General features: G+C 46.3%; 1 protein-coding gene across 4 annotated transcripts in view; it reads right to left on the reverse strand.

The window, feature by feature from the left end:
• Positions 1 to 9,345: 9,345 nt before the first annotated feature.
• SPTBN1 (spectrin beta, non-erythrocytic 1) overlaps positions 9,346 to 26,631 on the reverse strand; it is a 215,112-nt gene continuing 197,826 nt past the window's right edge. For 3 of the 4 annotated variants that reach the window (XM_066378264.1, XM_066378265.1, XM_066378266.1), the window contains 10 exons: positions 25,613 to 25,857; positions 23,737 to 23,875; positions 22,901 to 22,985; positions 20,879 to 21,075; positions 19,471 to 19,583; positions 18,730 to 18,793; positions 14,127 to 14,365; positions 12,820 to 12,993; positions 11,402 to 11,444; positions 9,346 to 10,669 (listed from right to left, as the gene is read on the reverse strand). In XM_066378264.1, the coding sequence (XP_066234361.1) occupies positions 10,451 to 10,669; positions 11,402 to 11,444; positions 12,820 to 12,993; positions 14,127 to 14,365; positions 18,730 to 18,793; positions 19,471 to 19,583; positions 20,879 to 21,075; positions 22,901 to 22,985; positions 23,737 to 23,875; positions 25,613 to 25,857 (1,518 nt within the window). In that variant the 3' untranslated portion in view covers positions 9,346 to 10,450. Of the gene's footprint in view, positions 10,670 to 11,401; positions 11,445 to 12,819; positions 12,994 to 14,126; positions 14,366 to 17,769; positions 18,794 to 19,470; positions 19,584 to 20,878; positions 21,076 to 22,900; positions 22,986 to 23,736; positions 23,876 to 25,612; positions 25,858 to 26,631 lie in introns of those variants that run through there. The other variant, XM_066378267.1, reaches the window with a different exon arrangement.

Here is a 26,631-nt window from a genome sequence, read left to right on the forward strand (position 1 = left end):
GCACGCAATCGGATGTGACACCGGGTGCTCACAGGGTCTGTGCCCAGGGGCGAGTTCAAGGAGCCCACTCTGCTGCAGGACTGTGGGCACCCCTCCTAGTTGTGAAGACCCTCAGCTTGGTGCTCTGGCCCTCCTGTGGATTCTGGGAGCCTTCATAAGTTCCCTCGCTGTCAAATTAGCCAGGGTTGGTTTTAGTGGCTTGTGACTCAGAAGTCTCAGTGAACCAGGTGTGGACAGATAATTTTCCCAAAAGGAAAAAGAAATGTCAAACACGGGAGAGAAAGTTAACCCTAGTGGGTAGTCAAAGAAACTCAAAGCAGGCTAAAATTTTTAAAAAATCATTTTTATGGCTAGTAACTAAGTGGATATAGTGTTTGAAAAGCAGTAATAGAAACCATGAAGCAGAATCTGTAAACATGTTCTTAGCAATTCCCAAGAAAATGTGCCAAGGTGTGAAAATTGTGTGTCTGTATGAAAGAGACATTACTGAAGTGGCTTTAAAGTGTGCTAGGCTGGCGATGATAAAATTGGTATTAGGACCCTGGAAGTTTTTAAGGTGGGAAGGGGTGCAGACCCACTAGCAGTTTCCTGAACTGTGAAGTTACTGAGCCTGTCAGGGTGTCTGAGCTGAAGGACCAGAGCAGAAAGGGCAGCAAATCCTCTGAGAGAACATTTCCACGAAGGCAGAAAGAGACAGTTTCCAGGTAAGTACCCTGTATGGAGGGAGATGATTAAAGGGGAATAGGGCCTGTGAGGTGACCCTGTCTGGAGGGAGTTTATGCCCCCAGAGAACTGCTCTTGGAAAGAAGCAAGTTCAGAGCCATCATTTTAGGACCACAAGCCTAGTTGGTGGGGAGAGACCTTATTGCTAAGTACTTCACAATTGGGGAACGTTTTAGTTATTGATGGTGTGCCAATCTGTGGGAAATGATATACAGCCCTTGAAATAAGAACCCTAGAGTCTCTGCAGCAACATGGCAAGACAGTTGTGATGTGAATTTAAGTGGAAATACTATACAGAATAAATAGGTATGATTTTTAACTGTGTAGGGTTTTATGCACGTGGGAAGGACAGCTGAGGAGTAAGATGCACAGATGGTGGGGAGAGTCAGAAATTGGAGCAAAGACGCTGCAGAGAACAAAGGGGGCCCTGTGGCCAGTTCAGGGAGCTGGAATGAAAATCTGATCCATCTCAGCTGGAACCCATCAGCTCCTATAGCTGCTCTTCTTCACATCCTTTGGTGTGAAGGAGATTTAAGAGACCTGTCCACACATAGACTGTGGGCTGATATTTTTTCTTTTTTCTTCAAAACACCAAACATGGACATAGGTTTTATACTGAGTTCTGATTTATTCTGTCTCTTTCTGAGGCTACAATTCTCAGTTCATTGGAGGGTCCTTCCACCCTTTCTTCCCTCCTTCCTTCTTCCTTTCAAATACTTATGTTTCCCATATGCTCTTTATCTGGTCTTAAAATGTGATCCAAAGAGCATTTCAGTGTGTGGACAAGTCCACATCTGGGCAGCTGGAGATTTGTAAGTCTGAATCAGGCATCAGCCACTCTCCGTTTGTGTAGCACATGCCTTTGAGAGCAAAACTTGCAGCTTGCACATCTAAGGTAACATGGGCGCTAAGAGTCGGTGAAGAGCTGTGACTTTGAGAACCCAAGCTTGAATGGCTGGAGAGTGGACCTGACACTGGTCATGGTAGTCCTTTCTCTGAAAGCCCACCTTTGGGTGGTTGTTAATGTACAGGAGATCTCCTACTGGCTGGCACTGTTTCCATAACAATTATTTCTCAGCCCATAGAGAAGTTCAGGAAAAGAATGTAGGTGAGGGATAGGTGGACTGTTTAGTTTGAAAATGTGGCCTCTGGAAAGAATGTCAGAATTCTTTCTGCTATTGACACAAGAGCTTACCTCTTTGAGCCCCACTTTCCTCCTCTGCATAATAAGACAACCATTACCAGAGTTACTATGAGGTTGAGATGACATCATTCAAGTGATTAGCACACTGCTGGACACATTATATACCCAACCCAACGTCAGCTGTTGTTATTGGCAAGATAAAGTCATTCTACCTGGAGGATAATAAGGGTAGAAACATGTAAAACCAGTTGTTCAGAGTCCCTTACTCAGATCACTGGCTGGCTTTTTCCAAACAGCCACTCTGGTATGTTCAGATCCAGTTTGTGTCCCTCGTCTCTCAGCAAGGGCCCTCTCCCTACAGGGTATGTGCATACTCACCACCCCCTTAAAGGGAGACAGGGTGCCAGTGAGATCCTGGGCCAACACCCTTCTCCCAAGCTGAAGATAACACAGCTGGGTGGGGATGATGAAGGGGGACAAGGTCCTGGGGTCAGCCAGACCTTGCCAAAGCTTCAGAACTCTAACATGCTGTGGTCTCAGTTCTACCAGCTCCAAGCTTGGCTCACTGTCTTCTGGTCCCTGCAGTGACTGCTCTGGTTTCAGCTCTAGTGACTCCCCATAACGAGTGTCTTACCTCACAGGGTCATTGTGAGGTTAGACGAGTTATCACGTATGAAGTGTTAAGGGGGGTCACCGGCAGTGTACAGTAAGAACTCAGCAAATATTGGCTGTCAGTCACAGTGGGTGCAGCAGCAATGGCATTCCTCTTGGTGGGACCCCAAGGGCCACGAGGACAGCCATAGAATAGAACACAGGCTGCCCCCTGGTCTCAGCTCCCAAGAATCTGAGCCAGGAGCAGAGCCATCTGGTTATGTGCCCACAGCCGCGCTGCTTCTCCGAGAGGCAACTGTGATAGAGAAATGACATAAATGCTAGAGAGATAACAGAAGGACAGGTCCATCTCTGCGAACTGTTCTCCTATGGCATTTAAATCATTTCCCCTCATAACTGAGGACTGCCAGACATTCTGTCTGCTCTGCTCCTTTTCTAAAGACCAGTGGCACCCTCTTCCATAAGCCCCCTTTACTCAAGCCAACAGCCTGCCCGGACCCTGTCTCAGCACCCTGGCCCAGTGACAGGGGGCACCCTTGACCTTTTAAGTCATTACTACTCTGGGTAATTTTACCTCCTGCCAGTGATGGAGGCTTTGAAGGAAACAGAGTGCTGAGTGAAGAAGGAGCTGCTCCCTCATGGGGTGGGGCATCAGGGGTCACACATATAGTCTCAGCCAAATAATGTTCTGCACCTTAGCTCAGGCACTCGGGACTTCCCCAAAGAAACATTATCAGCACCTTTTGGAGGGCTTTATTTCAAAAGACAAAATGCAAGTCCTTAGACAAGTATCTGGTTAATTCATAAATTTATAGCATGCTCACATCAGCTCCTCTCGCTGGTGAGCAGGACAGGTGTCTGAAGCAGCCCCTCTGATGGCTGGAGAGGGGACCCCGCAGGTGGCAGCACGGGGCTGTTGTATTGACGTGGTTTAGGGAAGCAAAACCTAAATTAATCCATTCAGAGTGAAACCCAGGGCTTTGTTCTCGGTCTGGTGGAGGAGGGGCCCCTCCCTCCTCCTAGGCCAGGGGGCAGCCCCATGGCCAGGAGGCTAGCCAGCCGGAGGGCCAGGCGGACCGCGGAGGAGGGCGGGGCGGCGAGCACGCAGCTGGAGCGCCTGCGTCAGGGCAGGAGGAGAACTGCAGCCAGCAGCCAGCCAACGTTTAAACGTGCCCCACCCCAACATGTGTAGTCGCGTGAACTGCCAAACTCTGTTGTTGATACCATTTGGAGGTGGATTTTCTGTTACGGAACTATGAAGACTCTAATAAAATCCTCTTTGGAAAAAAAAAAAAAAAAGAGCCTCCTTCTGGCAGCGGGAGAGGAATTGATTCATGGAGTGCCGCGTTCTTCTCCTCAGTTCTTCCAGCTCCGCAGCCAGCTCAGGTGATGCAGATGAGGAGTCCAGTGTACTGTCAGCTCCCGAGGCCGCTCCGGAGGCGCTGGCACTCAGTAGGAGCTTTGCCTAGGCGATGAGGGAATTCTTACTTGGCTGGATGGTGAAGGAGCCATGATCCCAACCAGTCTGGGCCCAGAGTCCCACGATCTTTCCCTGAAAGAGGCCGAGTAAGCCGGGTGAAGTAATCAGGTCACATGCACCCAGGGAAGGCAGCAGACATAACAGATGGCAGCAGGAAAGGGCGGCCTGCTCCCCAGTAAGCACTAGCTCAGAGGAGCATTTTCTGGCCAGTTTAACTAAGGCTGTGGGATCCCCCCCCCCGCCACATACACAGATGGGAGGTTAGAACCTTGAGACCCTGTTTCCCTCACAGACATTAAAGCTTGAAGAACAGCAGCATTGGAAATAGTTCACTGTGTGAAGGAAACAAAAATGGTGACTGAAATCTGAGCAGGTTCTCCAGGGGAAATGCCGAGAGCCAAGGCTGGCCTTCGCAGAGGAGGCTCCTGGTTCGGTCCAGCCCCGGAATGCAGGACACTCCTGCCCGGGGGACAGTCCCTTTGGGCTTATGTAAGAGAAAAGTCCCTTTCCCTCTGAAGAGTCAGCTTCAGGAAACTCCATTGACCTTCTGCCTCCTCCATTCCCATTCACAGACACTATGGGTCCCCAAGTGTGATAAGTATCTGGAGTGACCAGCGGAAACTTGTGGACCGCCGCAACTCTGGGGGCCCTGAAGGGCCGCCCTTCCGGATGTGCGCTGGGACGGCATGGGAACGGGCTCGGGAGCAGCGCGGGCGTGGTGGGAGCAGGGCGGCAGGAGAGTGGAGGAGACCCTTCCAGCTTCTCCGGGTCCAGGTGTCCTCTTCCTGCTGTGCTGCTGACCCGCCCTGAACAGAAACCACCGCACACCTGACACAGGTGTGACCGGAACGCTGACAACCGAGGCGACTCAGCCAGGTGTCCTAATAAACCTGGGCATCCCCAGGAGGCTGTCTTCAAGCTCCCCGCAGCTGGCAGAGGCAAGAGGCTTTTGAATTCTACCCAATAATTCTACCCACTAGCCATCCCAAACCAGCCCCCTTCACAGGAGGCTCAGCGGTGGGTGGTACTGCCTCAGCTTCAGTGACAACAGCCTGACAGGCCGGCAGAGAAGCATCCGTTTCTCACACATTTTGATCCCTAAAAGGAGAGAGGAGGCCCCTCCAATTCCATTTCCTGAATCTCTTCTTTCAGAAGGGGGCTGGATTTTACAAAAAGCACTAAGCTCCAAACAGAATGTCACAGTCTTTCTCACTCCCCCCCCCCCCCTTTTTCTTTCTTTAACAAACTGAAAAACTCATTCTAGGGCAGTTTTGTGCTCTTTGGATCTAAACCTTGAAAAACTTTGAAGTTCACATTTATTTCTCCCTTCTGAAATCTTTATTCAGTCCTGAAAGCAACAAAAGAGCACTTCATCTTAAGTGCTGGATCTTGGAGAACCGGCCAGAAGTAAGGGGGGTGAGGATGGTTTGGGGATGGCAAGCAGAAACTAATTTAAACACACACACACCCAAAGGAATGAACTTTAGACAACCGAAATGGCTAAGAAACCTCTACATAAGGACTGACGAGCATTAAATATACACTTAATTGTTGAACTAAGACCAAAGGAGGATTAAGAGGGAGAGAAGAAAGGCCATTTGCTCCAATATTGTAGCTACAGTAAAATGACATAAAAGTGGGGTGAGGGGAGAATGCAGAGGCAGAGAGCAGATTCAAAATGTTTTAAAAAATTCATCTCATACTCCTGGCCACTTTTTGTCCTAGAGAAATGAAGATTTACATTTACACAAAGACCTGCACACAAACGTTTATAGCGACTGCCTTTGTAATAGACATAACAAAACAAAACAAAACAGAAACTACCCAGGTGTCCTTCAGTAAGTGAATAGTTACACAAACTGCTACCTCCACACCATGGAATACTACTCAGCTACAAAAATGGAAGGAACTATTAATACACACAATAACCTGGAGGAATTTCCAGAGAATTATGCCAAGTGAAAAAGGCCAATCCCCAAAAGTTACATCATGTGTGAGTCTATTTATACAACATCCCTGAAATGACAAACTTGTAGCAATGGAGAACAGGCTGCAGGTTGCCCGAGGCTGAAGGGGGTGGGGCTGGAAAGCAAGTGTGGCTATAAAAGAGCAACAGGAGGGCTCCCTGTGGTGCTGGGAATGTTCTGTATCTTGACTGAACCAAGGTCAACAATCTGGATGGATACTGTTCTATAGTTTTGCAAGATGTTATCATCAGGGGAAACTTGGTAAAGGGTGTTGAATTATTTCTTACAACTGTTTGGGAATCTACATTATCACAAAATTTTAAAAGGGGTTAATTAAAAAAAATAAAAACTGTTCTTTAATTATGTTGGTGGTGGTATCAGTATTGCTCTTTGGAGTTTGTGTAATAATGGGGTAAAAGCACATGAGTAATTATAGGACCTTCTAATTCTATGCCCCCTGTATCCTTGAGAGCCATGATTCTCTGAGCGAAAATGATTGTAATACAGGAGAAGTTGAAACAAGCCTGCAATCCTGAATTGGAATATGAACATACAAGTTATTTCTCCTTTGCTCTATCTACTGATACACCTAGAAACAAGGACCAGCTCAGTAAGACGCAATGAGCATTGGTAGCACACAAATTGTGGTTTAGATTACCATTTTTTTTTTTTTTTTTTTTTACTAAAAGAAACCACTTTCTTAGAGAAAACTAATTACAGGTCTGGGGTCCTTTCTGAAATCTTTATTCAGTCCTGAAAGCAACAGAAGAGCACTTCATCTTAAGTGCTGTATCTTAGAGAACGGGCCAAAAGTAAGGGGGGCGAGGATGACCAAATACAGATTTCTGGGGTCAAGAAATGTACTGGGAAAGCCTGAGACATTTTGTCATGCCAGGTAGGGAGAAAGGTATCAAAGATAACTAGGGTTATATAAAAAACAACTCAGGAGGCCAACTTGAAAGATCTTCCCCCAGACAATGATGGGACATTTTAAAGTTTCAAGGATTGATTTCATTGATGGTTAGTATTGGGAAGTGAAAGATTTCACCATGCCTTTCAATGGTGAGAGAAGTCTGGAGCTTTGGTGGACAGAAGTTTTACTTTTTTTGGGTGGGGGCAGGAGGCTTTCTGGGTTATGGGTCATGCATAGAGGTCAGTTCAAATAGAGAAAGGCACAAGCATTTATCTTGCCTTTTCTATATGAATTCCACCAAGTGAAGGAAATAAAAAAAGTACTGTATTCCAACTAACAAATGAAAAGCATATCCAGAGGGAAATACCACAGGACCCACATACACAAATCCTAAAAGTGCCAAAAACTTGGTGAGACAATGACGTGTCCATTGCCTAATCTGATACAGTCTATTTCATCGAATGAAGATGCCATAGGTCAATGGTTGGCAAACTCATTAGTCAACAGAGCCAAATACGAACAGTACAATGATTGAAATTTCTTTTGAGAGCTACATTTTTTAAGCTTAAGCTATATAGGTAGGTATATTGTAATTAACTTAATTAGGAGACGCCTAAGCTGGCCTTTGCGCCCACACTCAAGGGGCCAAAGAGCCGTATGTGGCTCATGAGCCGCGGTTTGCCAACCACTGCCCTAGGTTATAAGAAACATCATTGCTCTAAGTGCCCTGAAGAAAACACAGCAACGAGTTGCTATCAATTGAAGATGCATTGCACCTTGAGAGATGTGCAAGTTTGACAAAAGTGGCCTTTCATTAAACATCCTGAGTTTTTAATTGGTGCTTACTTTTCAGAACTAGAGAATTATCATCGCCCATCCTGTAACACTAAAAATTAAAGTAAAATAATGTATTTTAGCAATAACAGCAAATGTGTAGAATCTTCAAAATATTAAACAGTGTAGAATTTTAAAAAAACCCATTCTTTGCCCTGACAGGACTGAAGTTCACGATTCTATATGGCCTGTAAGTTCTGCCAGTGACCATGTCTTGGAGTTTGTGTGTGTGTGTGCGCAAGGGAGAGGGAAGGGGTGGGACAGGAAGGGAGAAGAGAAGCATTAATTCTTTGTTGCAGCACCTTAGTTGTTTATTGATGGCTTCTCATGTGCCTTGACCAAGGGGCTCCAGCTGATCCAGTGACCCTTTGCTCAAAGCCAGCGACCTTGGGCTCAAGCTAGTGACCTTGGGGTTTTGAACCTGGGACCTGTCCACTGCACCACCAGCAGTCAGGCTTCATGGGGGTTTTTAAATCACATCTGGTGACATCAGCTCTTGACAACCCACAGAAACCAGTCTTCTGCTACTGCTTCTCTTTTCATCACCATCATCTTTGGCACTCAGGCCTTGGCAAGTACAGCAGGAGGAGAGCAAGGACCACCAAACCAGGCTTCAGTCAGGGGTCAGCAAGCCTCTGGAAATTATGTGCAAGACGTTCCATGTATGTTATTTTATAGGATTCTGAGACTGCTGGGTATTTGAGTGTGGCTTGACTGCCATCGTTGTCATGAATAATAGGTTTAATGTTTGGGTCATAGGTTCATCTGTTGAGAACTGAACAACTTGATTCCAATCCTAAGGCAAGGGTAAAGGAATGTCACGCATGCTGAGATAAGTGACCTTGGGTATATGTGAGAGGCGGGGGGAGAAGCTGGTGAGGTGGCAGTTCACCGAGGAGGGGTCACAGAAAGCTCCAGTGCCCTTCAGCTGTGGAGCCCAGGGCTGATGTTGCGTTAATCCTCTGTGGAACAGTTTACTGACAATCCGTTATGTTGGCATGCATTGTTACTTTACATAAGAAAACATGAGCGGCATAGTCAAAAGCACTGATAAACCAGGACGTGTATAACACACATATCTAACCTATAACCCTATGCTGGTGTCAGTAAATTGGCCCGTGGGCCACATCTGGCTTGTCATCTCTTTTCATGTGATCTGTGTAAAACAGATTTTACACTTTGAATTATTATTTTTTTAAACCAAAAGCACAGTATTGTGTGGCATGTGAAAATGATATGAAATTCAGATTTGTGTCCACAAAGTTTTACTGGAACACAGACATGCCCAGCTGGCACATATTGTCAACAGCTGCCTCTGTATTATACAACACCGGAGTTGCAACACAGTACAGCCACGAAACCTAAAAAACATTGACTCTCTCTGGGTCTTTACAGAAAAAATTTGCCAGCCCCTGCCTCACAGCTCAGGTTTAGCAATCTCTCTGGTAACTTTTTAATAAATAAAAGATAAAACCTGGATGTATAGCAGCCAAACATTCCATATGTATTACTCTGTTTCCTATAGTTTTCAAAGCTGGTACACCAGTCACTCATAAGAAGGCAAAACAGGAACCCGGGACTGTTTAACGTGTCCTGCTTGCTGTCTCTTGCTGTGCAATTCCCCTATGTGGCATGTATGCAGGAGAGGAAAAACAACAACCACCCACCGTGCTAGATTTAAAAGCATTTAATAACATAGCATATATTTAACAGATAGGGCAAAAGTTGAGAGGTACAGGTCATACGACTGGGCACCGGGCCTGAGTGACCACCTTCCTGCTCAGGCCCAGCCTCTGGAGTTCATTCCTATCAATGCCGTTTTGATTGTGCAGGAAGATGAAAATTTGTCATTACAATCGTTACAGTGACAGAGAAATGCTCACTATGTACCAAATAGCAAGGTAATGAAGCAAATTATAACACAGTGTGGCAACGCACGAGCAAGTAACCATTAGAGTAACATTACTTTGTCCAGTAAATGCTTCAGTTCCACTTGTACACTTACCAATGATTTAAAGGGCTTATTATACATCTAGTTTTATTATACTTTGTACTAGAGTTATCTCAAACATACAATATAATGTATTTCAGCAAAAAAAAAAAAAATTGAAATTACAAGATTTAAAACAGTATCAGTTTTCTATTCCTTCTTGTATACCGACATTCTTGACCGTCGTCGAGGTTGATGCAGAAAAGCCGCATATGTCGAGTGTTAGTAAGTGCTGCCAGATATGAACGGTTTGGTCTGCAGAGTTAACATGGAGCTGCGCTATGGTTGCAGCGAGATCCTAATGCAAGATCTGTTTAATCAAGGTTAGTCCCACCGCGGGCACTGCCAATAGTCAAAACGCAAGGTAACCACTGGAAGTAAATGGCAGAGAATGGTGTCAGGAAATTGGTATATTCTGTCTCTGGTGTGCACGGGAAATACTGTTTTAAGCACCGCTGCCTTGCATACCAACAGCACTAGAGGCCAGTTATTTCCAACACAGCCTCACAAAATTGAGGAACAGTTTAAATATTGAGATCTAATCTATATAATTTTGTTTAAAAAAATCTGGTCTTCCCTCTGCACCTCAAACTTTTGTTAACTTGGAGATAGAGTGTTTAGGTGTATTTCCCCCCGCCCTACCCCCAGAAATGCTCTATAAATTAAAAAAAAAAAATCAACCACATTGAGGAACATTAGGCACAGAGAGTAATGTGTTGGTTCTGAGCTTGCATGCTGGAATTTCACTGAAAAGGTAAGAGAAGGGCAGGAGGTGAAGGAAAGGAGTTCACTTCTTTTTGCCAAAAAGGCTGAACCGCTTCTCTTTGTCTTTCTCTTTGTCCTTCTCCCGTTTGCCGGGACTGGACTCGCTGGTGATGGTGACGACGCTGGTGGGCAAGGTCTGCGCCCGACTGGATGCTGGCGTGCTCTGGGTGCTGGCGGACACCTCGTGTTTATCAGAGGAGATGGCAGAGGAGATGGCCTGGATCCATGTGTTCATTTCCTCCTGGACAGGGAGGCGGCACGGGTGAGACTCAGTGAAAAGGGCTGGGCACAGAACGCTCTCGCTCCCATTGCCTGAGTGTCCGAGACTCTCGACTGGAAGGCTTGGGAGCAGCACAATTTGTCATAACAGTAGAGTGAACATGGTTCAACTCTCATGAGAACAAGGTTTGCAGTACCTGAAGGTCATCACTCTAGCTTAAGGACCTGTACACTTGGAAGAGCTGGAAGACTGGTCTCTATCTGTGGGGTATCAAGCCCTAACCTAGAAGTTGCCCCCCCCCTTTTAAATTGCACTATATTTGCCACATAAGACTATGTAAACTTAACAGACGCTTTCTGAAATGTCAAGCACTGCACATGCTGCCCCCCCGCCCCCCGGTGGGGCACAACCATGCAGTGGATGGTCCAAGGGTTAAAGGCAGTGGGGAGGCTCCTGACTGGGCATCAGGTTCCACGTCCAGTCCTGAAACCACCGCGCTGGCCTCCCCCACTGGGGGGGTGGACGGCAAGGTGCCCGCACTAGCTCTCCTGCCCTGGCGAGGAGACAGGTGACCTTCACCGCTCCCGGAAACATAAGGAGAACCGAATGCCTCCCTGGGTGAGTGACTGTGGAAACCAGATGACAGACGCCGTCACTGACCGTTACTTAGATGAAGGACATGACAAGTAAATCCCATCATTCCACAGACACTACACACTGAAGTATTTGAGAGAAAAGGATCTTAAAACTTACATCGTCTTTGGCTTGGAAGAGGTACTCATTTCCATCATTTAGTCTGTAATTTGAAAGAAGAAAGGAAGTCACAATATAACTTAAAAAAGAAAAAATCCCCCAACTCCCATATCTTATGTGGGATACAAGCAGGCCCGGCAGGAGCCATATAATTGGGCCAATATAACATAGAGGAAACTTGGTATTTCAACCCACTAGAAAGATGAGAAAAAAAAGTCCCAAATGAAGCAACATCTGGCTTTGTTGTAGCAAAGCCAACTTACATGCCTGACCACTAAGCTTGCATCCCCCACATTTGCAAAAACAAGTTTCTGAATAGATATCTAGAAACGGTCTTTGATTTCTCTTATGTATGTCTCAATGAAAGTACCCTTGCAAGGCCATCCCTGGGGCACGGAGAACTCACTGGCCTGAGGGCTCACTCCTATGCTCCACTGCTGCCAGGAGGAAGGGGGTTTTGCTGGCGGGGAGGAGGTAAGTCCCTCCGCCAGTACCCTAACACTCTGAAGCTGCAACATCGGCGTACAGAGAGGGAGGCAGCCAGGGGGCCAGGCTGTGTGTGCCTTGTTTTACAGAGTGTCAAGTGTTTGAAGTCCTGAAAAGCCTCCAGTGCTCGCCAACAGAGCTCAGTAAATCACTCCATTTGAAACACTCTCATTTGTAGTCCCTGGCCTCGTCCAACTGGCACGAGACACATGTAACCAAAGTCCAGACCTTTCCAGATCCCAAAGCGACAGACCAAAGCAGTCTTAAACTAAGTGACGTCCTAACCACAAACAATACACTTTCTACATTTTTAAGAGACAAAATGGTTTTCCTCCCCATTTCCAAGTAATAAGCAGAAGTTCTGAGCTTGGGTCCACTCTGTGGGGACACGCAGGTGCTCCACAGGGTACAGATGTTTGGAACTGACAGTTCCAGGGGCAGCAGGAACACCCACGGGATAGGTCACAGAGCACGGAAGCCCAGGCCCCACACATGCACTTCGTGCCCATCTCCACCCGGCCCCAGGATAACCCACGTGAGCCAGAACCAGATAACTCGCAAACAAAGAATAATACCTTTCAAGTCTGGTTAAGCTGAAAAGATGGGGAAACTATTTTTCTAGCTTCCTGTAAACTGTGAAATGGGAATAGCTCATCTTTTCTTCAGGGAACAGGCAAGTTCCAGCTTATAAAACCCAAAGCTCCCTTTCTTCAGTGGCCGGCTGAGCCATGGATCCCGGGGAAGCTGGCGACTGGCCATTCCCCGGAGACCGTAACAGAGACATATGCCAAACCTGCTTGCCCCTTGCTTAGTGATTTTTTAAACGGCAGAGGAAAAGAACCAACTGATCTCAGAATCTAAGAAAACCAACTCCCACTCAGAAAAGAAACACACAGCCACTCTCTGGCCACCACAGACACGGCAACTCTCACCTGAGCTTGAACACGTGTTTCTTCTTTTTGTAATCAAGGGCCACTTCACAGATGGCTTCTTTCAAACTCACAGGGACCTCGCTGTGGTAGGGAATTCCGGAAGCAGCTGTCTTGGCATCTTTGTAGAAACCCATTTCTTGGTTATTTATGACACAATAAACATTGTGCCAGGACCTGAGCAGTAAAGAAAGGAATGTTTAAGGCTCCACACCACATGCTCTTAAAGAATTAGGAATTTGATTAATATGAAAATGATTCTCATACAACGTGCTATGACTTCCTAAATTCTGCTAAAACTGAACAAGTAGAACACAATGCCCCTGTGGATTCCTGGGACGGGGCACCTGTTGCTACGGTGATAGGTTTTTGAGGGTGAATTCGCTCTGGGTTTGGGGGTTATACGGTGCTTCCATTTGTTCAATAAAGGTGATCTTGGCTCTGACAGGATCTGGCACCTGCTGTCACAGCCTCCTGTGGGAACAGGGTAGAGGCAGCTCTTCCACCTGATTCATTCTTTATGTGGTTGGCGACTTCATGGGGAGGCAGACCCAGGGCCATGAGTACGTACAAAACCTTTGGATGAACTAGAAAAAGGTAGCCTTCCCCTGTGATATGGCAATCTGTCATAACATCCTGATTTTAAGAGAACAGACGCTTTACAACTATCTGTGTGTCTCAGACCGGTGTCCTCAATGTGGACGGCGCTCCCAGGTGGGACTTCCCTGCCCAGTGCAGAGCCTGCACCACTTGCCCAGGGTCGCCCCAGGCAGTCTGCTTCCTGGGCAAGCACACAGGCTGTGACGTCAGGCACGAGTTTCACCCCAGCTTTGCCCTTTACTAACTTCCTACAGGGAACAGGCATTCTTAACCTCTCAGGGCCTCGGTTTCCTCACCTGTAACATAGAGATAATAGAAGGAGGGCTACTGGGAGACAACAAAATGTAGAGACTGGTAAGGAGATGAGGCAAGGGGAAATGGAGAATGTCTTTAAAAACCCCACGAGGAAAACAACAATGAAACCATTTCCCTTTAAGGAAGACTCAGCTGCAATCTAGTAGCATTCCTTCTAAGGATGAACCATCTGTATTTAACTCCTCCTCCTCTTAGTAAGAGACACCTTACCCCCCCCCCCCCCCCCCCCCCCCCCCCGTTTCCAATGTCAGTCCTAAGAACCTAATGCCCAGAAAGCTACGAACAAATCAATTACATGAACACAGCCCCCCCTCTCCTTTCCACTCAAGACCGACCTGCCTTAACCTTCAGCCACTGACTCCCCCTCCCGCTGCTGCAGCCTCCGCTGCCGTTACCTGCTCGAAGCTTTCTTGTTGTGAGCTTCCCACTCATGCTTCCGATTCAGAAAGCCTTCCATCTGGGCCAAAGGCATCTCCTGGGTTCTGGCCGGCAAGGTGGCAGCACTCTGGGCCGGGAGGGCAGTCTTGGCTTTGCGATCAGAGGTGGGGGAGGGGATGGGACTGGACTCTTTGGAACTTGTCCTCTGTTCGGCGGCGCCGTTGACCATTTCGCTTGTGTCCACCGTGTCTGCCATCTAGGGACAGTGGAGAGGCTATTCAGCGCACCCTGAGATTCGGCGGGGGTGACCACATACGCTCTGACTCGCACACGTGGCTGTGTATAAATGCCTGGCACAGATCGAGGCAGTACAGTAAAACCATTGCACACCCCACAAAGCCAGCTGGACACCAAGGACATTAGAAGGTGGGAAGGGATTAATGCCCGCCCGTTTACGGGGAAATGAGAAAAGCGAAATGCCAGTATGAGTTTTACTGCACTCTGCTCCTCTGATCAATCCATTTTCTCTATTGTAACTCAGATCATTTCCTCTTATGGTTACTTTTAAAACAAAAGGACAACAATAACAATCACACAGATTAAATATGGGAGAGTGGACGTTATACAGCAGCCACCTTACAACCAAGGACGCCACCAGAAGGGCTGGAAATTGAAGCGAAAGGGCATTCACAAACAGACTGACAGACAACTCCATCAGAACGACACAGCATTCCCCCAAAGTCAGACAAGGAGAGGCCTGCGGTTTCTGAAAATACTCCCTGGCTCTCCGCCCCCGCCCCTCAACACATCGTCATAAACACATGCAGAAATTAGGACGACAATCATGCACTTCACATCTACCATCCCAGTTAGACTTTGGAACTTAAGAGCTGGAAGGAAATGAGGCAAGTCAACAAACATCAACTGAACCACATCTGCCGAAGTTGTATCGTGAGTGGGTTGTAGTTTGTGTTAAAGGAGCTGGAAAAGCCAATCACAGTCACTCGTAACACCACACGCTATTTACCCCCAAACAAAGACAGAACCAGGGCCTTCCCCATCACGTGTTGGTTGATCACGGTGCCTTGCTGCACTGAGACGGGAAAGCCCAGGCACAGCCAGGCTTCCAGCGGCTCTGACCCTTCAGGCTGGAGACGTCTTCGGGAGCTGTTCCTTGCCAAGCTCATTTATAGTGTAACCCTCATGGCTTTGCGGCTTGGGCAATGCAGTAGGGTCTCGATTCATTATCGCTTTCAGCCTGTGTACCGTCAACTGTGTACCATTAACTGCAGCAGCCCCTGGCCGATACACCCAGGGCGTGGGATTAGCGAGTTACTAAAGCTGGGTGTGGCTGACACTTTAGTGGATTACAGACAACCTGGCTCCCTTTATACACGGACAAACATGGAGGTGTCAATGGCGATGGTCATTAGGCAAGTCCCCCACCACTGATGCCCAGAACCAGAATGACACCGAATCAGCAGCAACAACCTCAACAGAATCAACGGCAGACTGGCTACCACTGCTTGCACACTCAGATATGTCAACTCTCAGGGACTAGGTTTCTCATTTAGGTCTTAGATCTAAGTGGCTGGACGGGAGTCACAAATTTATATTCCATCTATAATACAAACTATTGCCATTAGCATCGGGGTTTAGGGTGGGACTAGAGGATATGCAATTTAAGCGTGTTTTTGACTGGAACCCTTTACCTGCAAAGCGATACAGAAACGGGGTTCTTAGGGCAGAAAGGCATGGGGGGCGGGGGGATGCATGGTAGTTATCCTGGCCTTTCAGGTGACAGCCTGTAGACATGCGCTTATGAGCAATCAGCTATTTAAGTATTTCTCTCACTTTTAAAGGAGAGGTACGTGAGGGGAAATAACAAAAAAACAAAACCCTGAGTCAAAAAAGGGAGTGAATTTTCAAGTTGACAAATCTGGTCTAGTGTGAGATTTCAGGAAGTTTCTGGTGGGGAGGAAATGTGAATTTGGTCTGGAAGGCCTGTGCCAGGCGTGAGTCCAGGGAGACATGGAGTTAGTGTGTACAGAAATCAGGTTAAAAAAAATTAGTGCTGCAGGTGTGACTCGAAAACTGTGAGTGACAGCAAGAGAACCGTTTACTTAAAAAAGGCTAAAATTTATCATGCTTGGTTGACTTCCAAGGGTAGGTGCAGGCCGGGGAAAGCCTCTTCTGGGGGAAATTCTGCAGCAAAAATTTTTTTCTTTGGAGTTAGAAGGAAAAGAGAAAACCCAAACCAGTATGCAGAGATAATTAATGTTTATGTAAATGAATCACTAACCAAGAAAACAAGGAAAATAAAAGGAACAAAATGAATTTTAATGGACATGTGCTTAAGCATGCCAACGGACAACACACCACTAGAGACAAACATCAAAAGCAAATCATAGTGCTATGACCAAACAGTGGGTACATGTGGACACGCCCCTCCTCCCACCCCGTGTTGCTTCTCTTTAGCGATTAGTCCAGAGTGCTTTAGTGGCTGGGCACATCTGAGATATTTAAATCAGAAGGTGGACACAAATGCAAAGTGACAACTAGTAGCACATGAAACACTCGATTGGTTTTCTAAGTGCATGAAGCAACACCATTTTCAAGTTCATTAACTTGAGTCTCTGCATTGTAACTCCAAAGAATGAAAAGACTTTTCTTCTTCCAACACAATCCAATTGTGATTAAAACTTTGTTCTGGCAAGCTACAGTTTAAAAAGCTAGATAAAAATAGACATGAGAACAAACACCCAAAACACCACAGCACTTCTTTCCTGTGTGCTTATATGGTTGTTGTGGGTTTTTTATTTATTTTTTTGGTCTTCTGAATACAAAAAGCATAAAACTGAATATTAGTTCTGATGATACAAAATTTAAACATATATATGGAAACATCACATATATACATATAGATCAATGACACGATTTGGAGCCAGAAACACGTCAGGGCTCCCTAAAAGACCAAAGATAAAGCAGTGTTTTGTTTTGTTATAAAATGGAATTTGGTGTGTTTTAAGGCAGAGACCCAATAATGGTGCACATTACCCCCCAGAACATAAGAAGCTTGGCATCTATCTATATACCCATCTACAATCACAAGTAGATAGATATGTACATAGAAATAAGGAAAAACAAACAAGATGCTATATGATGTTATCCTGACAAAAAGAAAAAAAAGACATGCATCATGAAATGAAAAGACAAATTAGACTTAACTCATGGAGAACACATATCAAAACAGGTTTCTGATTCCACTAACACCTAAATATGGCAAATGAGCAAGTGAATGTCTCATGAAGCTCTGATGTAGCATGGATTTGGTTTTGTCTTTATCAGTACCAGGAAATCACCTCTTCTGTTAGCTTTTATTCCTAAGAACAGAATTCCTGTTAAACATTTTCAGCCCCTGCTGGTGGTCTGACAAATGCCATTCTAAAAGACTTCTGTATTAGGGAACTCCGGAAGAACTTCATTTTCATAAGAAAATGAGAAAATGAATCAGAAGATCCATAATGAGACAACGGGGTTTCTGTCTACAGAGATGCTGAAATTACTTCTGAAGCCAGGAGGCGTGCAGCCGCTCCTAGGGGTGGTGCACCGCACGCACCGTTCAAGTAATCAGGGTGAACCAGAATGGCTTTTGCTCCATTTGTTTGAAAAACTTAGAACAGTTTGACACCCTGAAGTCATCGGCTGAACAGACAGGCCTGGAAGTCCGGGAGGCAGGCTATCGAAACATGCCGAGAACCGCTGTCACCTGTGGCAGCCAGCGGTGCCGACAGAGACTGAGGCAGAGGTGGGGCGGCCGTCAGCGGGCACTGGACTCCCGAGGCTGCACTGTCTGCTGCCAGTGAGCCTAGAACTCTCAATTCAGGACTTGGCAGAATAAAATGAGGGAGGAACTGGTGAGTAAAAAATAAAGGATTCAAGGGTCTCAAAACATTTGAGATTCTGCACCTAAAAGTTCAAACAGCTTCCCAAGTAGATACAGCTTTTTCCTCCCACTTGTTTTCAATAAATGAATGCACCCTTCCTGGAATGTCACACAGCTGACTTTAGGTCTCAATCTTAGTACTTAAAGTCTCCTTCTGCATACACCAGTCTTCCTAGTTACCAGTAAACTGTTGCAGGTTAATAACATCTGTAAAGGGGAGCTACATATAGTGCGGTGCTGCACCCTGTTAGTATAACTGGGTATGTCATCATACCTGTCAGGTTCTAGTTCTCTTCTTCATTTTGCTGTAATCTCATTAAATTGCAATTACTCATGTAAGGCTTTCGCTGTAAAATCTCAATAAGGTAAAAAGCTCACATAAATAAACAAAAAATAAGTAGGTTGCTTTAAGGCAACCGAGCATCCATCAGTTAAAAGACTCAAATAAACATGAATTAAATGCAAACAAATATGAAACCAAGGAAAGCTATGAATTAAGTAAAATTGTAACACTGGGTGAAGTGGAAGCCAAAAGGTCAAACCATCAGGATTTGGAAAGAGTGGTTCTTGACAAGTGGTAGTGAACTTCACAGTCCAGACCATGTCTGGTCACTGGCTGTCCGTCTGCTATTAAAGTTTTTGTAGTTTTGGTAGGTTTGAGAGCGGTAACTAACCCGTGGAGATCCCTGTTCAGCCGGCAAGCCATTCTGGGAAACTTGCTCTCCTTTTGAAGTATCCCTGTTGGATGAAGGGGGAAAGAGGACAGGGAGGAAGAAGGAGCAGAGGGGAGAGAGAAAAACAGTAAGAGAGGGGAGAACAGATGTCAGTTTTATTACAGGTTTGCTCTTAGTAAAACATACGCAACCCTCTTTTATGTAATATGATTTCTTTTTAAAAAAACTTCCCAAGTGTTTCAAACCAACTCCAGACACGGAGGTAAGGCTGCAGGCGCACCACCTCCCCCATAAAGGCAGCACGAGGTTGATCAGGGAGCTCTTACCACGGCAAAACCATCAGCCTTTCAGAAACAGGACGGGGTTTCTGTCCTCCATGAAGTTGCCAGGACTTTCAAAAACATCACCACAAAATCACTGGCTTGAAATCTGGATGGTTCACTCCTTCCACTTAATCACATGGGAACTCTGCATGTGTGTGTATTCGTGCGCACAGGCACACGTGAGCACAGGTGTACAGTAGAGAATGGACTGTCTACATCCCACCTCCGCTGCCTACATAGCAATGTGTGTGTTCTCAAATTTTATCCACAGGTGCCTGCACACACTCTAAAAGTCCTACACAAGTAATCAACAGGCAGGACGGTGGTCAGGCCTAGCACAGCACAGGCTTAGAAAGGGGGCTCCCTGAACCTCACTTGCCACTAAAGTTCGGGTTCCAGGGGCGGTGCCGTGACTCACCACTGCTGCTGGGACTCAGTCTCCTCAGAAACCTTCGTGCTCGGCTCAGGCGAGGGCGGCCGCCTTTTCCTCTCTTCTTCCTCTTGCTGTCTGCGCACTTCCAGTAACTCCAACTGAGGGAGAACACGGGGACATTCAGCAGAGCCCCAGACTCTGCCTCTTAATGAAGGGGTTCCAGGTGAACTCAGGAAGTCCTCTAGCCTGAGTTTTCTACACTGGGTCACACTGGCCAACCAGAGGCTCTAATATCCTCATCAAAATGGTATTATGATCCATTTCGTAGCAACAAGTCAAAACTATAGGAAAGAGAGCTGAGTGATGAAACAAGTCTATTTCATGGGCTGGGAGAATTTCTGTGGGTTGTCTGTGTACTGGGACACGGGGTTGAATTTCTAGATGAACTATGCAGTTCACAACTTTGCTTAGGAAAAAAGTTACCTGAGTATGAGATTCCCTGCTGGACTTCCCATCAGAGCTCAGACAAACACCTGAGACAGAGCTGTGGTAATTCTCGGGATACTCCCAGTGCTGTGGTAGCAACTGGTGTTTAGCCAAAACCCCAAACACATAAAAAAGCCATGGAATCACCTCAACTGAAACTAAGCCATTTCATGAGCAATAGACATGCAACGAAAGTATTCCATTATGGCACAAGAATATGCAGGTACGTTTTAAGTCAGAACTGTAGAAATCGGAAAGAATCAGCCTTCTACCAGGAGGGTAAGTGTCCTTGAAGAGGAAACACCAGTGACAGCCCCTGTTCAGAGGCCTGGAGGTCGGCAGAGGAGACGATCAGGAGTGCTAGCATTTCCAATGGTCTAAAACCCTGGTTGGCAAATCGTGGCTTGCAAACCACACATGGCTCTTTGGCCCCTTGAGTGTGGCTCTTCCACAAAATACCATGTGTGGGCGCTACCTCGATAAGGAATGTACCTACCTTTATAGTTTAAGTTTCAAAAATTTGGCTCTCAAAGGAAATTTCAATCGTTGTACTGTTGATATTTGGCTCTGCTGACTGATGAGTTTGCCAACCACTGGTCTAGCATCAAGCTATGATGATGGGAATTCTAATTTTGAAGAAAATTTTAAGGCTATGCTCCTTGGAAACTAAAGCTTCTATGAGATATAGGATGAAAGATCAAAAGAGAAAAGCAATCCCCAATCAATCAACTCCCAGGCAGGAAGCTACTGTAGGTGATGATAAAGCTGGGTGCCCAGGAAATGACTTGGGTGGCAGCCCCAGGGAGTCTCCCCAGCTCCTGTCCCAAGAGAGCCATCAATCTCAGGAAGATCCCTACTGCTTTTAAAGGCAGAGTAATCACGTGACTTCCCCAGGCAAGGAGGTGAGCAGCAGAGGCTGCTGGGAGGCCCAACAGGCCAAGCCCCTGGGAACCCAGCAGCCACTTACCGTTGTCAGCCTCTCCAGGGCAGAGAACCTCTCGTCCCAGGTCGCTGCAGACTTTTCAAAAGCCTCGTGGCGTTTGATGAGCTTCTCCACCTCGTCCACACTCTGGCCTATTTCTCGGCTGGATAGGTATGGCTCCTGTCCGAGCAGCCAGGCCTCAGCCACACTGGCGTCCCTTGAGAACTGATGGACCTCCAGAACTGCACAAGGTACCAAGAGGGAGGACTAGAGATCAGGGTGACTCGGCAGTGGGGATGGCACTGCCCTCTGCTGGCAGCCGCCTGCACAGCCAGTTTATAGGCTAAATCAGTGCTAACATAGATGTAGTATGAGCTACATTTGCAACCTTAACTTTTCCAGTAGCCATATTGAAAAGAAACAGGTGAAATTAATTTCGAAAACACACTTTAGACAAACTGATGTAGCAACCTGTTATCGTTTCCAACATTTAATCAGTATAGAAATTACGGACACGTCACATTTTCTCTTGTCTTTGAGATCTGATGTGCATTTTATAGTTCTGGCACGTTTCAATTTGGACCACTCACATGTCAAGTTCTCAAAAGCTACATGTGGGCAGTGGCTATACTGAACAGCCCAGGCCTAGAAGGTCTACTCGGCTCACTCAGCCCTACTTGAGTGAGATAAGCCTCAAATAAGCCTGCAGGAGTTTGTAACCTACATACAACCAACCAGATTATGCTGACAGAGCAGACGTTCACAAACCACCCTTCTGGGGTTGTAGTTCCTCAGAGGGTGGTGGAAGAGGGAGGGAAGGATATGTGGAACACTATCCCAAGCCAAGACTTCTGCTTTGCTCACTCTGTTCCTCCCCACCTGAGGGAATCAGCATGGCATCCATGCAGTGGAGAAAGTGAGTTGGAGCTTGGCGCTGTGCCGTGGCTGACAATAATTTTCCTGCACCTCCAGCAGCAGTGCTTGGGGCCATTCAGGTAAGAAACGGGCTTCAGGGAGCATCGGTGTCCCCAGGTGCTGCCCGCTACCTCCTTTCATCAACCCTGGTAGCCCTGACAGGGCCACAAGGAGACGATGCCACTATACACTAGGGGCTTGTCACCGCACTGTGTATGCCCAACATGTAAACTGGTGCCTAGTTCAGTGGGGCGCAGACAGATTTTTATGAAGTAAACAGAACTTGCCCTAGGAGTTCCCCAAATTTACAGACCAAATCCTCATCCAAAGAATGGTCAAAAGTGGGATTTCTTTTTCAAAAGAGGGTTCTGGGCACCACAGGGTAAGGTGCCTTCATTAGGTCTTTTACACATAGTGTAGAAAAGGCCCTCTGATTCTGTTTTTAGTAAGCAACCTCGGTGTCTGATAATGGGTTATAACACAGGGACAGAGCCCAGAGCCCCAGACAAACAATGGCAAAGTATATAGCTTGACTTGGGCTTCTTTCAGTGTTTATACCAGTGATTAAATGTTATTCCCAATACTGTATATTATAAACTCTGTTATTTTCTTATTTCTCATATTCCTTTATAAAAAAGATTGAAAGTAGTCTACCTCAGAGGGTCACTGTAGGGAACAAGTATAGAAAAATATATAAAACACTTAGAATAATGCCAAGTTCCCTGTAAAACATTTCTACTTGTTAGCTTTTATTAATTTTGTTCTCATCCTTCTAAGAGCACCAAATAAGATCTAATCAGGCCAACTTTCCACCTTCTTTGACTTTGCATAAATAAAATAACTAGAGGAGGAGTGGGTGCCCAGGGGGACATCAAACGGTCATCCCCACGCTGTTCCTAAAACACCCAAGTCCATTTTACAACACTGGATATCAATCATAAGACAAAAAATAAAAAATAATCAATATGCCACAGAGAACTACTTATAAACAGCATGAAGTAGTGAAATAGGGCATTAAAAAAAAAGAAGCATTTAGCATTGCAAACATAATTAAGTGATAATATCACACAAATCAATTAAAGCAGGAAAAGAAACTCGCATGCTTTCAATGGACACTCAGAAAGAGCAGAGATAAAACCATGATGTCCTTACTCAGTCTTAACCACTCCCATCGGTCTTCCCACTTGTCGATCATTTCTTTTCTCTTTTCCGTCAACTGAAGTAACTTTTCCTTGATCTGTGAGACAAGAAGCACCGCAGGGACATCTTCAGAAATGTAGCACATCCCCCTACTCTTCCTTTTCATAGGCCTCTTCCCACAAGAATACATTTTCTGTAGAGACCACCACTAAGCCCAGAAATATCTAGGGACGCTTAGTCTGTGCAGAGAGAGAAGAGCAGAGGGCTGAGAGCAAGGCCAGGCTCCACCCAAAGCTGCTTTGTCATGAGGAGGCCAACACTGCACTGAGCCCTCCGGACTCTGGGGTGCCTTATGGCAAACAGGGAGGGAGAGAGGGACAGAGAGAGGGACAAAGCCCTGACCTCTCTGAGAGAACAGCCAGTCCCTGGTAGGGGCCACACCCACACTAACCATTTAGCTCCTTATCACCACCATCCTGACTGGAAGCAGCAACCACCCGCCTACTACAGAGCAAACTGATCTGGGGCACATGCGACGGAGAAGGGGTGTCATTGGGAAGCCTACTCATGAAGGTGAGAGGATGAAGCCTCAACTTGGGGCCTTCAAACTGCCAGCTCTGCCATGGAGTTTTTACTGGTTCTGTCCAGAGTCTGATTACTTACCTTTTGCTATACACACAGGCAAGAAGCAAGGAGTTCTGAAATATATGTAAGTATGTGCATATGTATATGTGAAGTAAATATGTAACTCTCTGTGGACATGGATACACACACACACACACACATCATTTTACAACTTAGCTCCAGCTGCAGTCACCCTACGGCCCCAAAGCAAAGAGGCGTCCTACCTCCTCAGATGCGTAGTGTTTTCTCGCCAACAGGGATTTCCCAAGTTCAATGCAGGTTGTGAAACTGTCATTACGAGCGTCAATTTCAGCTTTGATACCTTGATGATTATTCATTAATAGCTCAACAGATGATACATCCCTAAAATGAGAGGAATAATACCTCCTTTAGGAGATCAAGCTTTTCAAATAAATGTGTTGGTTTCAAAGCACATGATTAACTTGAAGGGAACTGTTTGATGACACAATTTACCTTTAAGATCTGATTCACTGTATGAGTCACAGGAGCTAAAGTACGATGACATTATAATTCAGGACCAGCCATGCAACCTCAGGTTTAGAGTAAGTTGAGCCTCATTTGTGTGTGTGTGTGTGTGTGTGTGTGTGTGTGTGTGTGCGCGTGCGCGCGCACGTGCGTGCCTGCCTGAATAATTCAAAGTGGCTGCTAGGCAGATGCCAGGAAAACCACTGGATTTTGGTTCAAACTTAGTTTGAGATGCAATTCTCTTCAAGAAGGTACAGAGACATAATGTGCATCCCTAATCGTACTCCAATGAGTTAACTGCCAAAGGTTAGGACAGCACTGTTCAAAAGAACAGCTGATGTCGCCCCCTTATTTGGACATGAACAGGTTCACAGAGCAGGAGCCACTTAGAAATCAATGACCGGTAGAGCTGAGAGAGCTTCTCATGAGTCAAAACCTAAGACTGGAAGTCCATATCCAGAAAATAACAGAATATACAAAAAATATAGTGTGTCCGTAAAGTCATGGTACACTTTTGACCGGTCACAAGAAAGCAACAAAAGATGATAGAAATGTGAAATCTCCACCAAATAAAAGGAAAATCCTCCCAGTTTCTGTAGGATGATGTGGCAGCATGCACAGATGACGACGTAACACCATGTATACAGCGGAGCAGCCCATGGCCATGCCAGTTGAGATGTGGACGGTACAGAGGAAAGTACAGTGTGTTCTGTGGTTCGTTAAATTAGAATCCGTGACCAAAGTGCAATGTGAATATCAGCGCATTTATAACGAAGCACCACCACATAGGAATAACATTATTCGGTGGGATAAGCAGTTGAAGGAAACTGGCAGTTTGGTGGAGAAACCCCGTTCTGGTAGGCTATCAGTCAGTGACGAGTCTGTAGAGGCTATACGGGATAGCTACCTAAGGAGCCCTAAAAAATCTGTGTGTGAGCCCACATCGAACTGCACTGAATAGGTATGAAACTGGGAGAGTTTTCCTTTTATTTGGTGCAGATTTCACATTTCTATCATCTTTTGTTGCTTTCCTGTGACCGGTCAAAAGTGCACCATGACTTTACGGACACACTGTATATTTCTTCTCCTGGGAAAGAGCTCATTTCTCAATGACCATGGGGTCTGGAGCTGGCAGGGGTGAACTGGAAGCTATGGGCCTGCCTGTTTGTCTGCTAGCTTCTCTTCACTACCAGGAAACACAGCCAAGGAGAAGAACAAATATTAATCATCTTACGACACCATTAAAGCAGATGTTGAAGGTTAAGAGACACCTTCAGTAATGTCTATGAGGAGAACAGATAAAGAGCTCAGAAGAGCCACCTTATTTTAATGGGGAGGAAGATCTCAAGGGCAGAAGAGCCTGGGTGAATGCGGCACATGGGGGCAGGTGGGGGAAAATCAGGGAGGGGAAGGCTTGAAGCACTGGGCCTCCGTTCCCTGGCACATGTGTGCAGCAGACAATGAAGCAGTGGCTGGCCCCCCTACACTCTGTTCCACACGGCTGTGGCCTCAGAGCTCTCAGGCAAGGCCCCCAGTTGTCTCTGGAAGATCCCATGCACATATTTCCCAGGGTCAGTTTGCTGGACAGCCTGCCCAGGGGGCTGGGCGCATTACCTGGGCTTCTCCTGGGCTTCGATCTGCCGGATGACATCCTCCATCCACAGCATGAGGTCACGCACCATGCTGAAGAAGCGGAACTTGTCCCCTGTGTCCACCAGTCGCACCCTGCGGCCCTCGCAGGCATCCAGCAGGGACTTCCAGGCTTCCAGGACCTCATTCTCCCGCTTCTGGATGTCGTCAGCCTTGTCACCGGCATAGGCGGCCTGCAGGCGGGCCGCATCCTCCTGCAGCTGCCTCACCTGTGAAGCCACAGGGGAGACAGTCAGGTCAGGTGGCCGGGCCTCTGCTCCATCCCCCCACCATGCCCTTCACGCCACGCCGCACAGTTCTGCTTCCACACCAATGGGAGACCAAGTCACAGGGGGATCCCTGACCCAGGGAAGCACACAATTTCATCAGAAAGATCCAGGTCACAAAAATACAAATTTACGATACATGTACTAATACATGTACAAAAGTAAGTTCTGCACAAATGATAAAACAAATGGGCTGCTAAAGAAATGCAGGCAGGGGACTTTGGTCAGGAATGGTCCCTGGAGCTGGTCTGGGATATAAAGATGATAAGTATATTAAAACAAAACAAAACATAACACCTGAGCTATTCCTAAAGGGTAAAGATGATGAGTTAGTCATGAATGAGAAACTGCCAGCAAGAACACATATTGAAAACGCCTTTTCCATTGCTGGTGTGACGCTGCTGAAAACAGTATACATACCACCTGTAAGAGCTCTCTCACTACGGAACATTTCAGCTTGAAAAACATAAAAAAGGTAGCACCTAATGTAGTTAAAGAAAAACACTGACGTCAATGAAGGCAGAATTTTGAGTAGAGGCAAATTTCAAAAACTTTGCAAAATAGGAAATGTAAGATTTTTTTTTGAGAGAGAGAGAGATAGGGACAGACAGGAACAGAGAGAGATAAGAATCATCAACTTCTAGTTGCAGCACCTTAGTTATTCACTGCTTTCTCATATGTGCCTTGACAGGGGGGCTACAGCTGTGCCAGTGACTT

Source organism: Saccopteryx leptura, chromosome 3, assembly GCF_036850995.1.
Source record: "Saccopteryx leptura isolate mSacLep1 chromosome 3, mSacLep1_pri_phased_curated, whole genome shotgun sequence".
NCBI classification, from domain to species: Eukaryota; Metazoa; Chordata; class Mammalia; order Chiroptera; family Emballonuridae; genus Saccopteryx; species Saccopteryx leptura.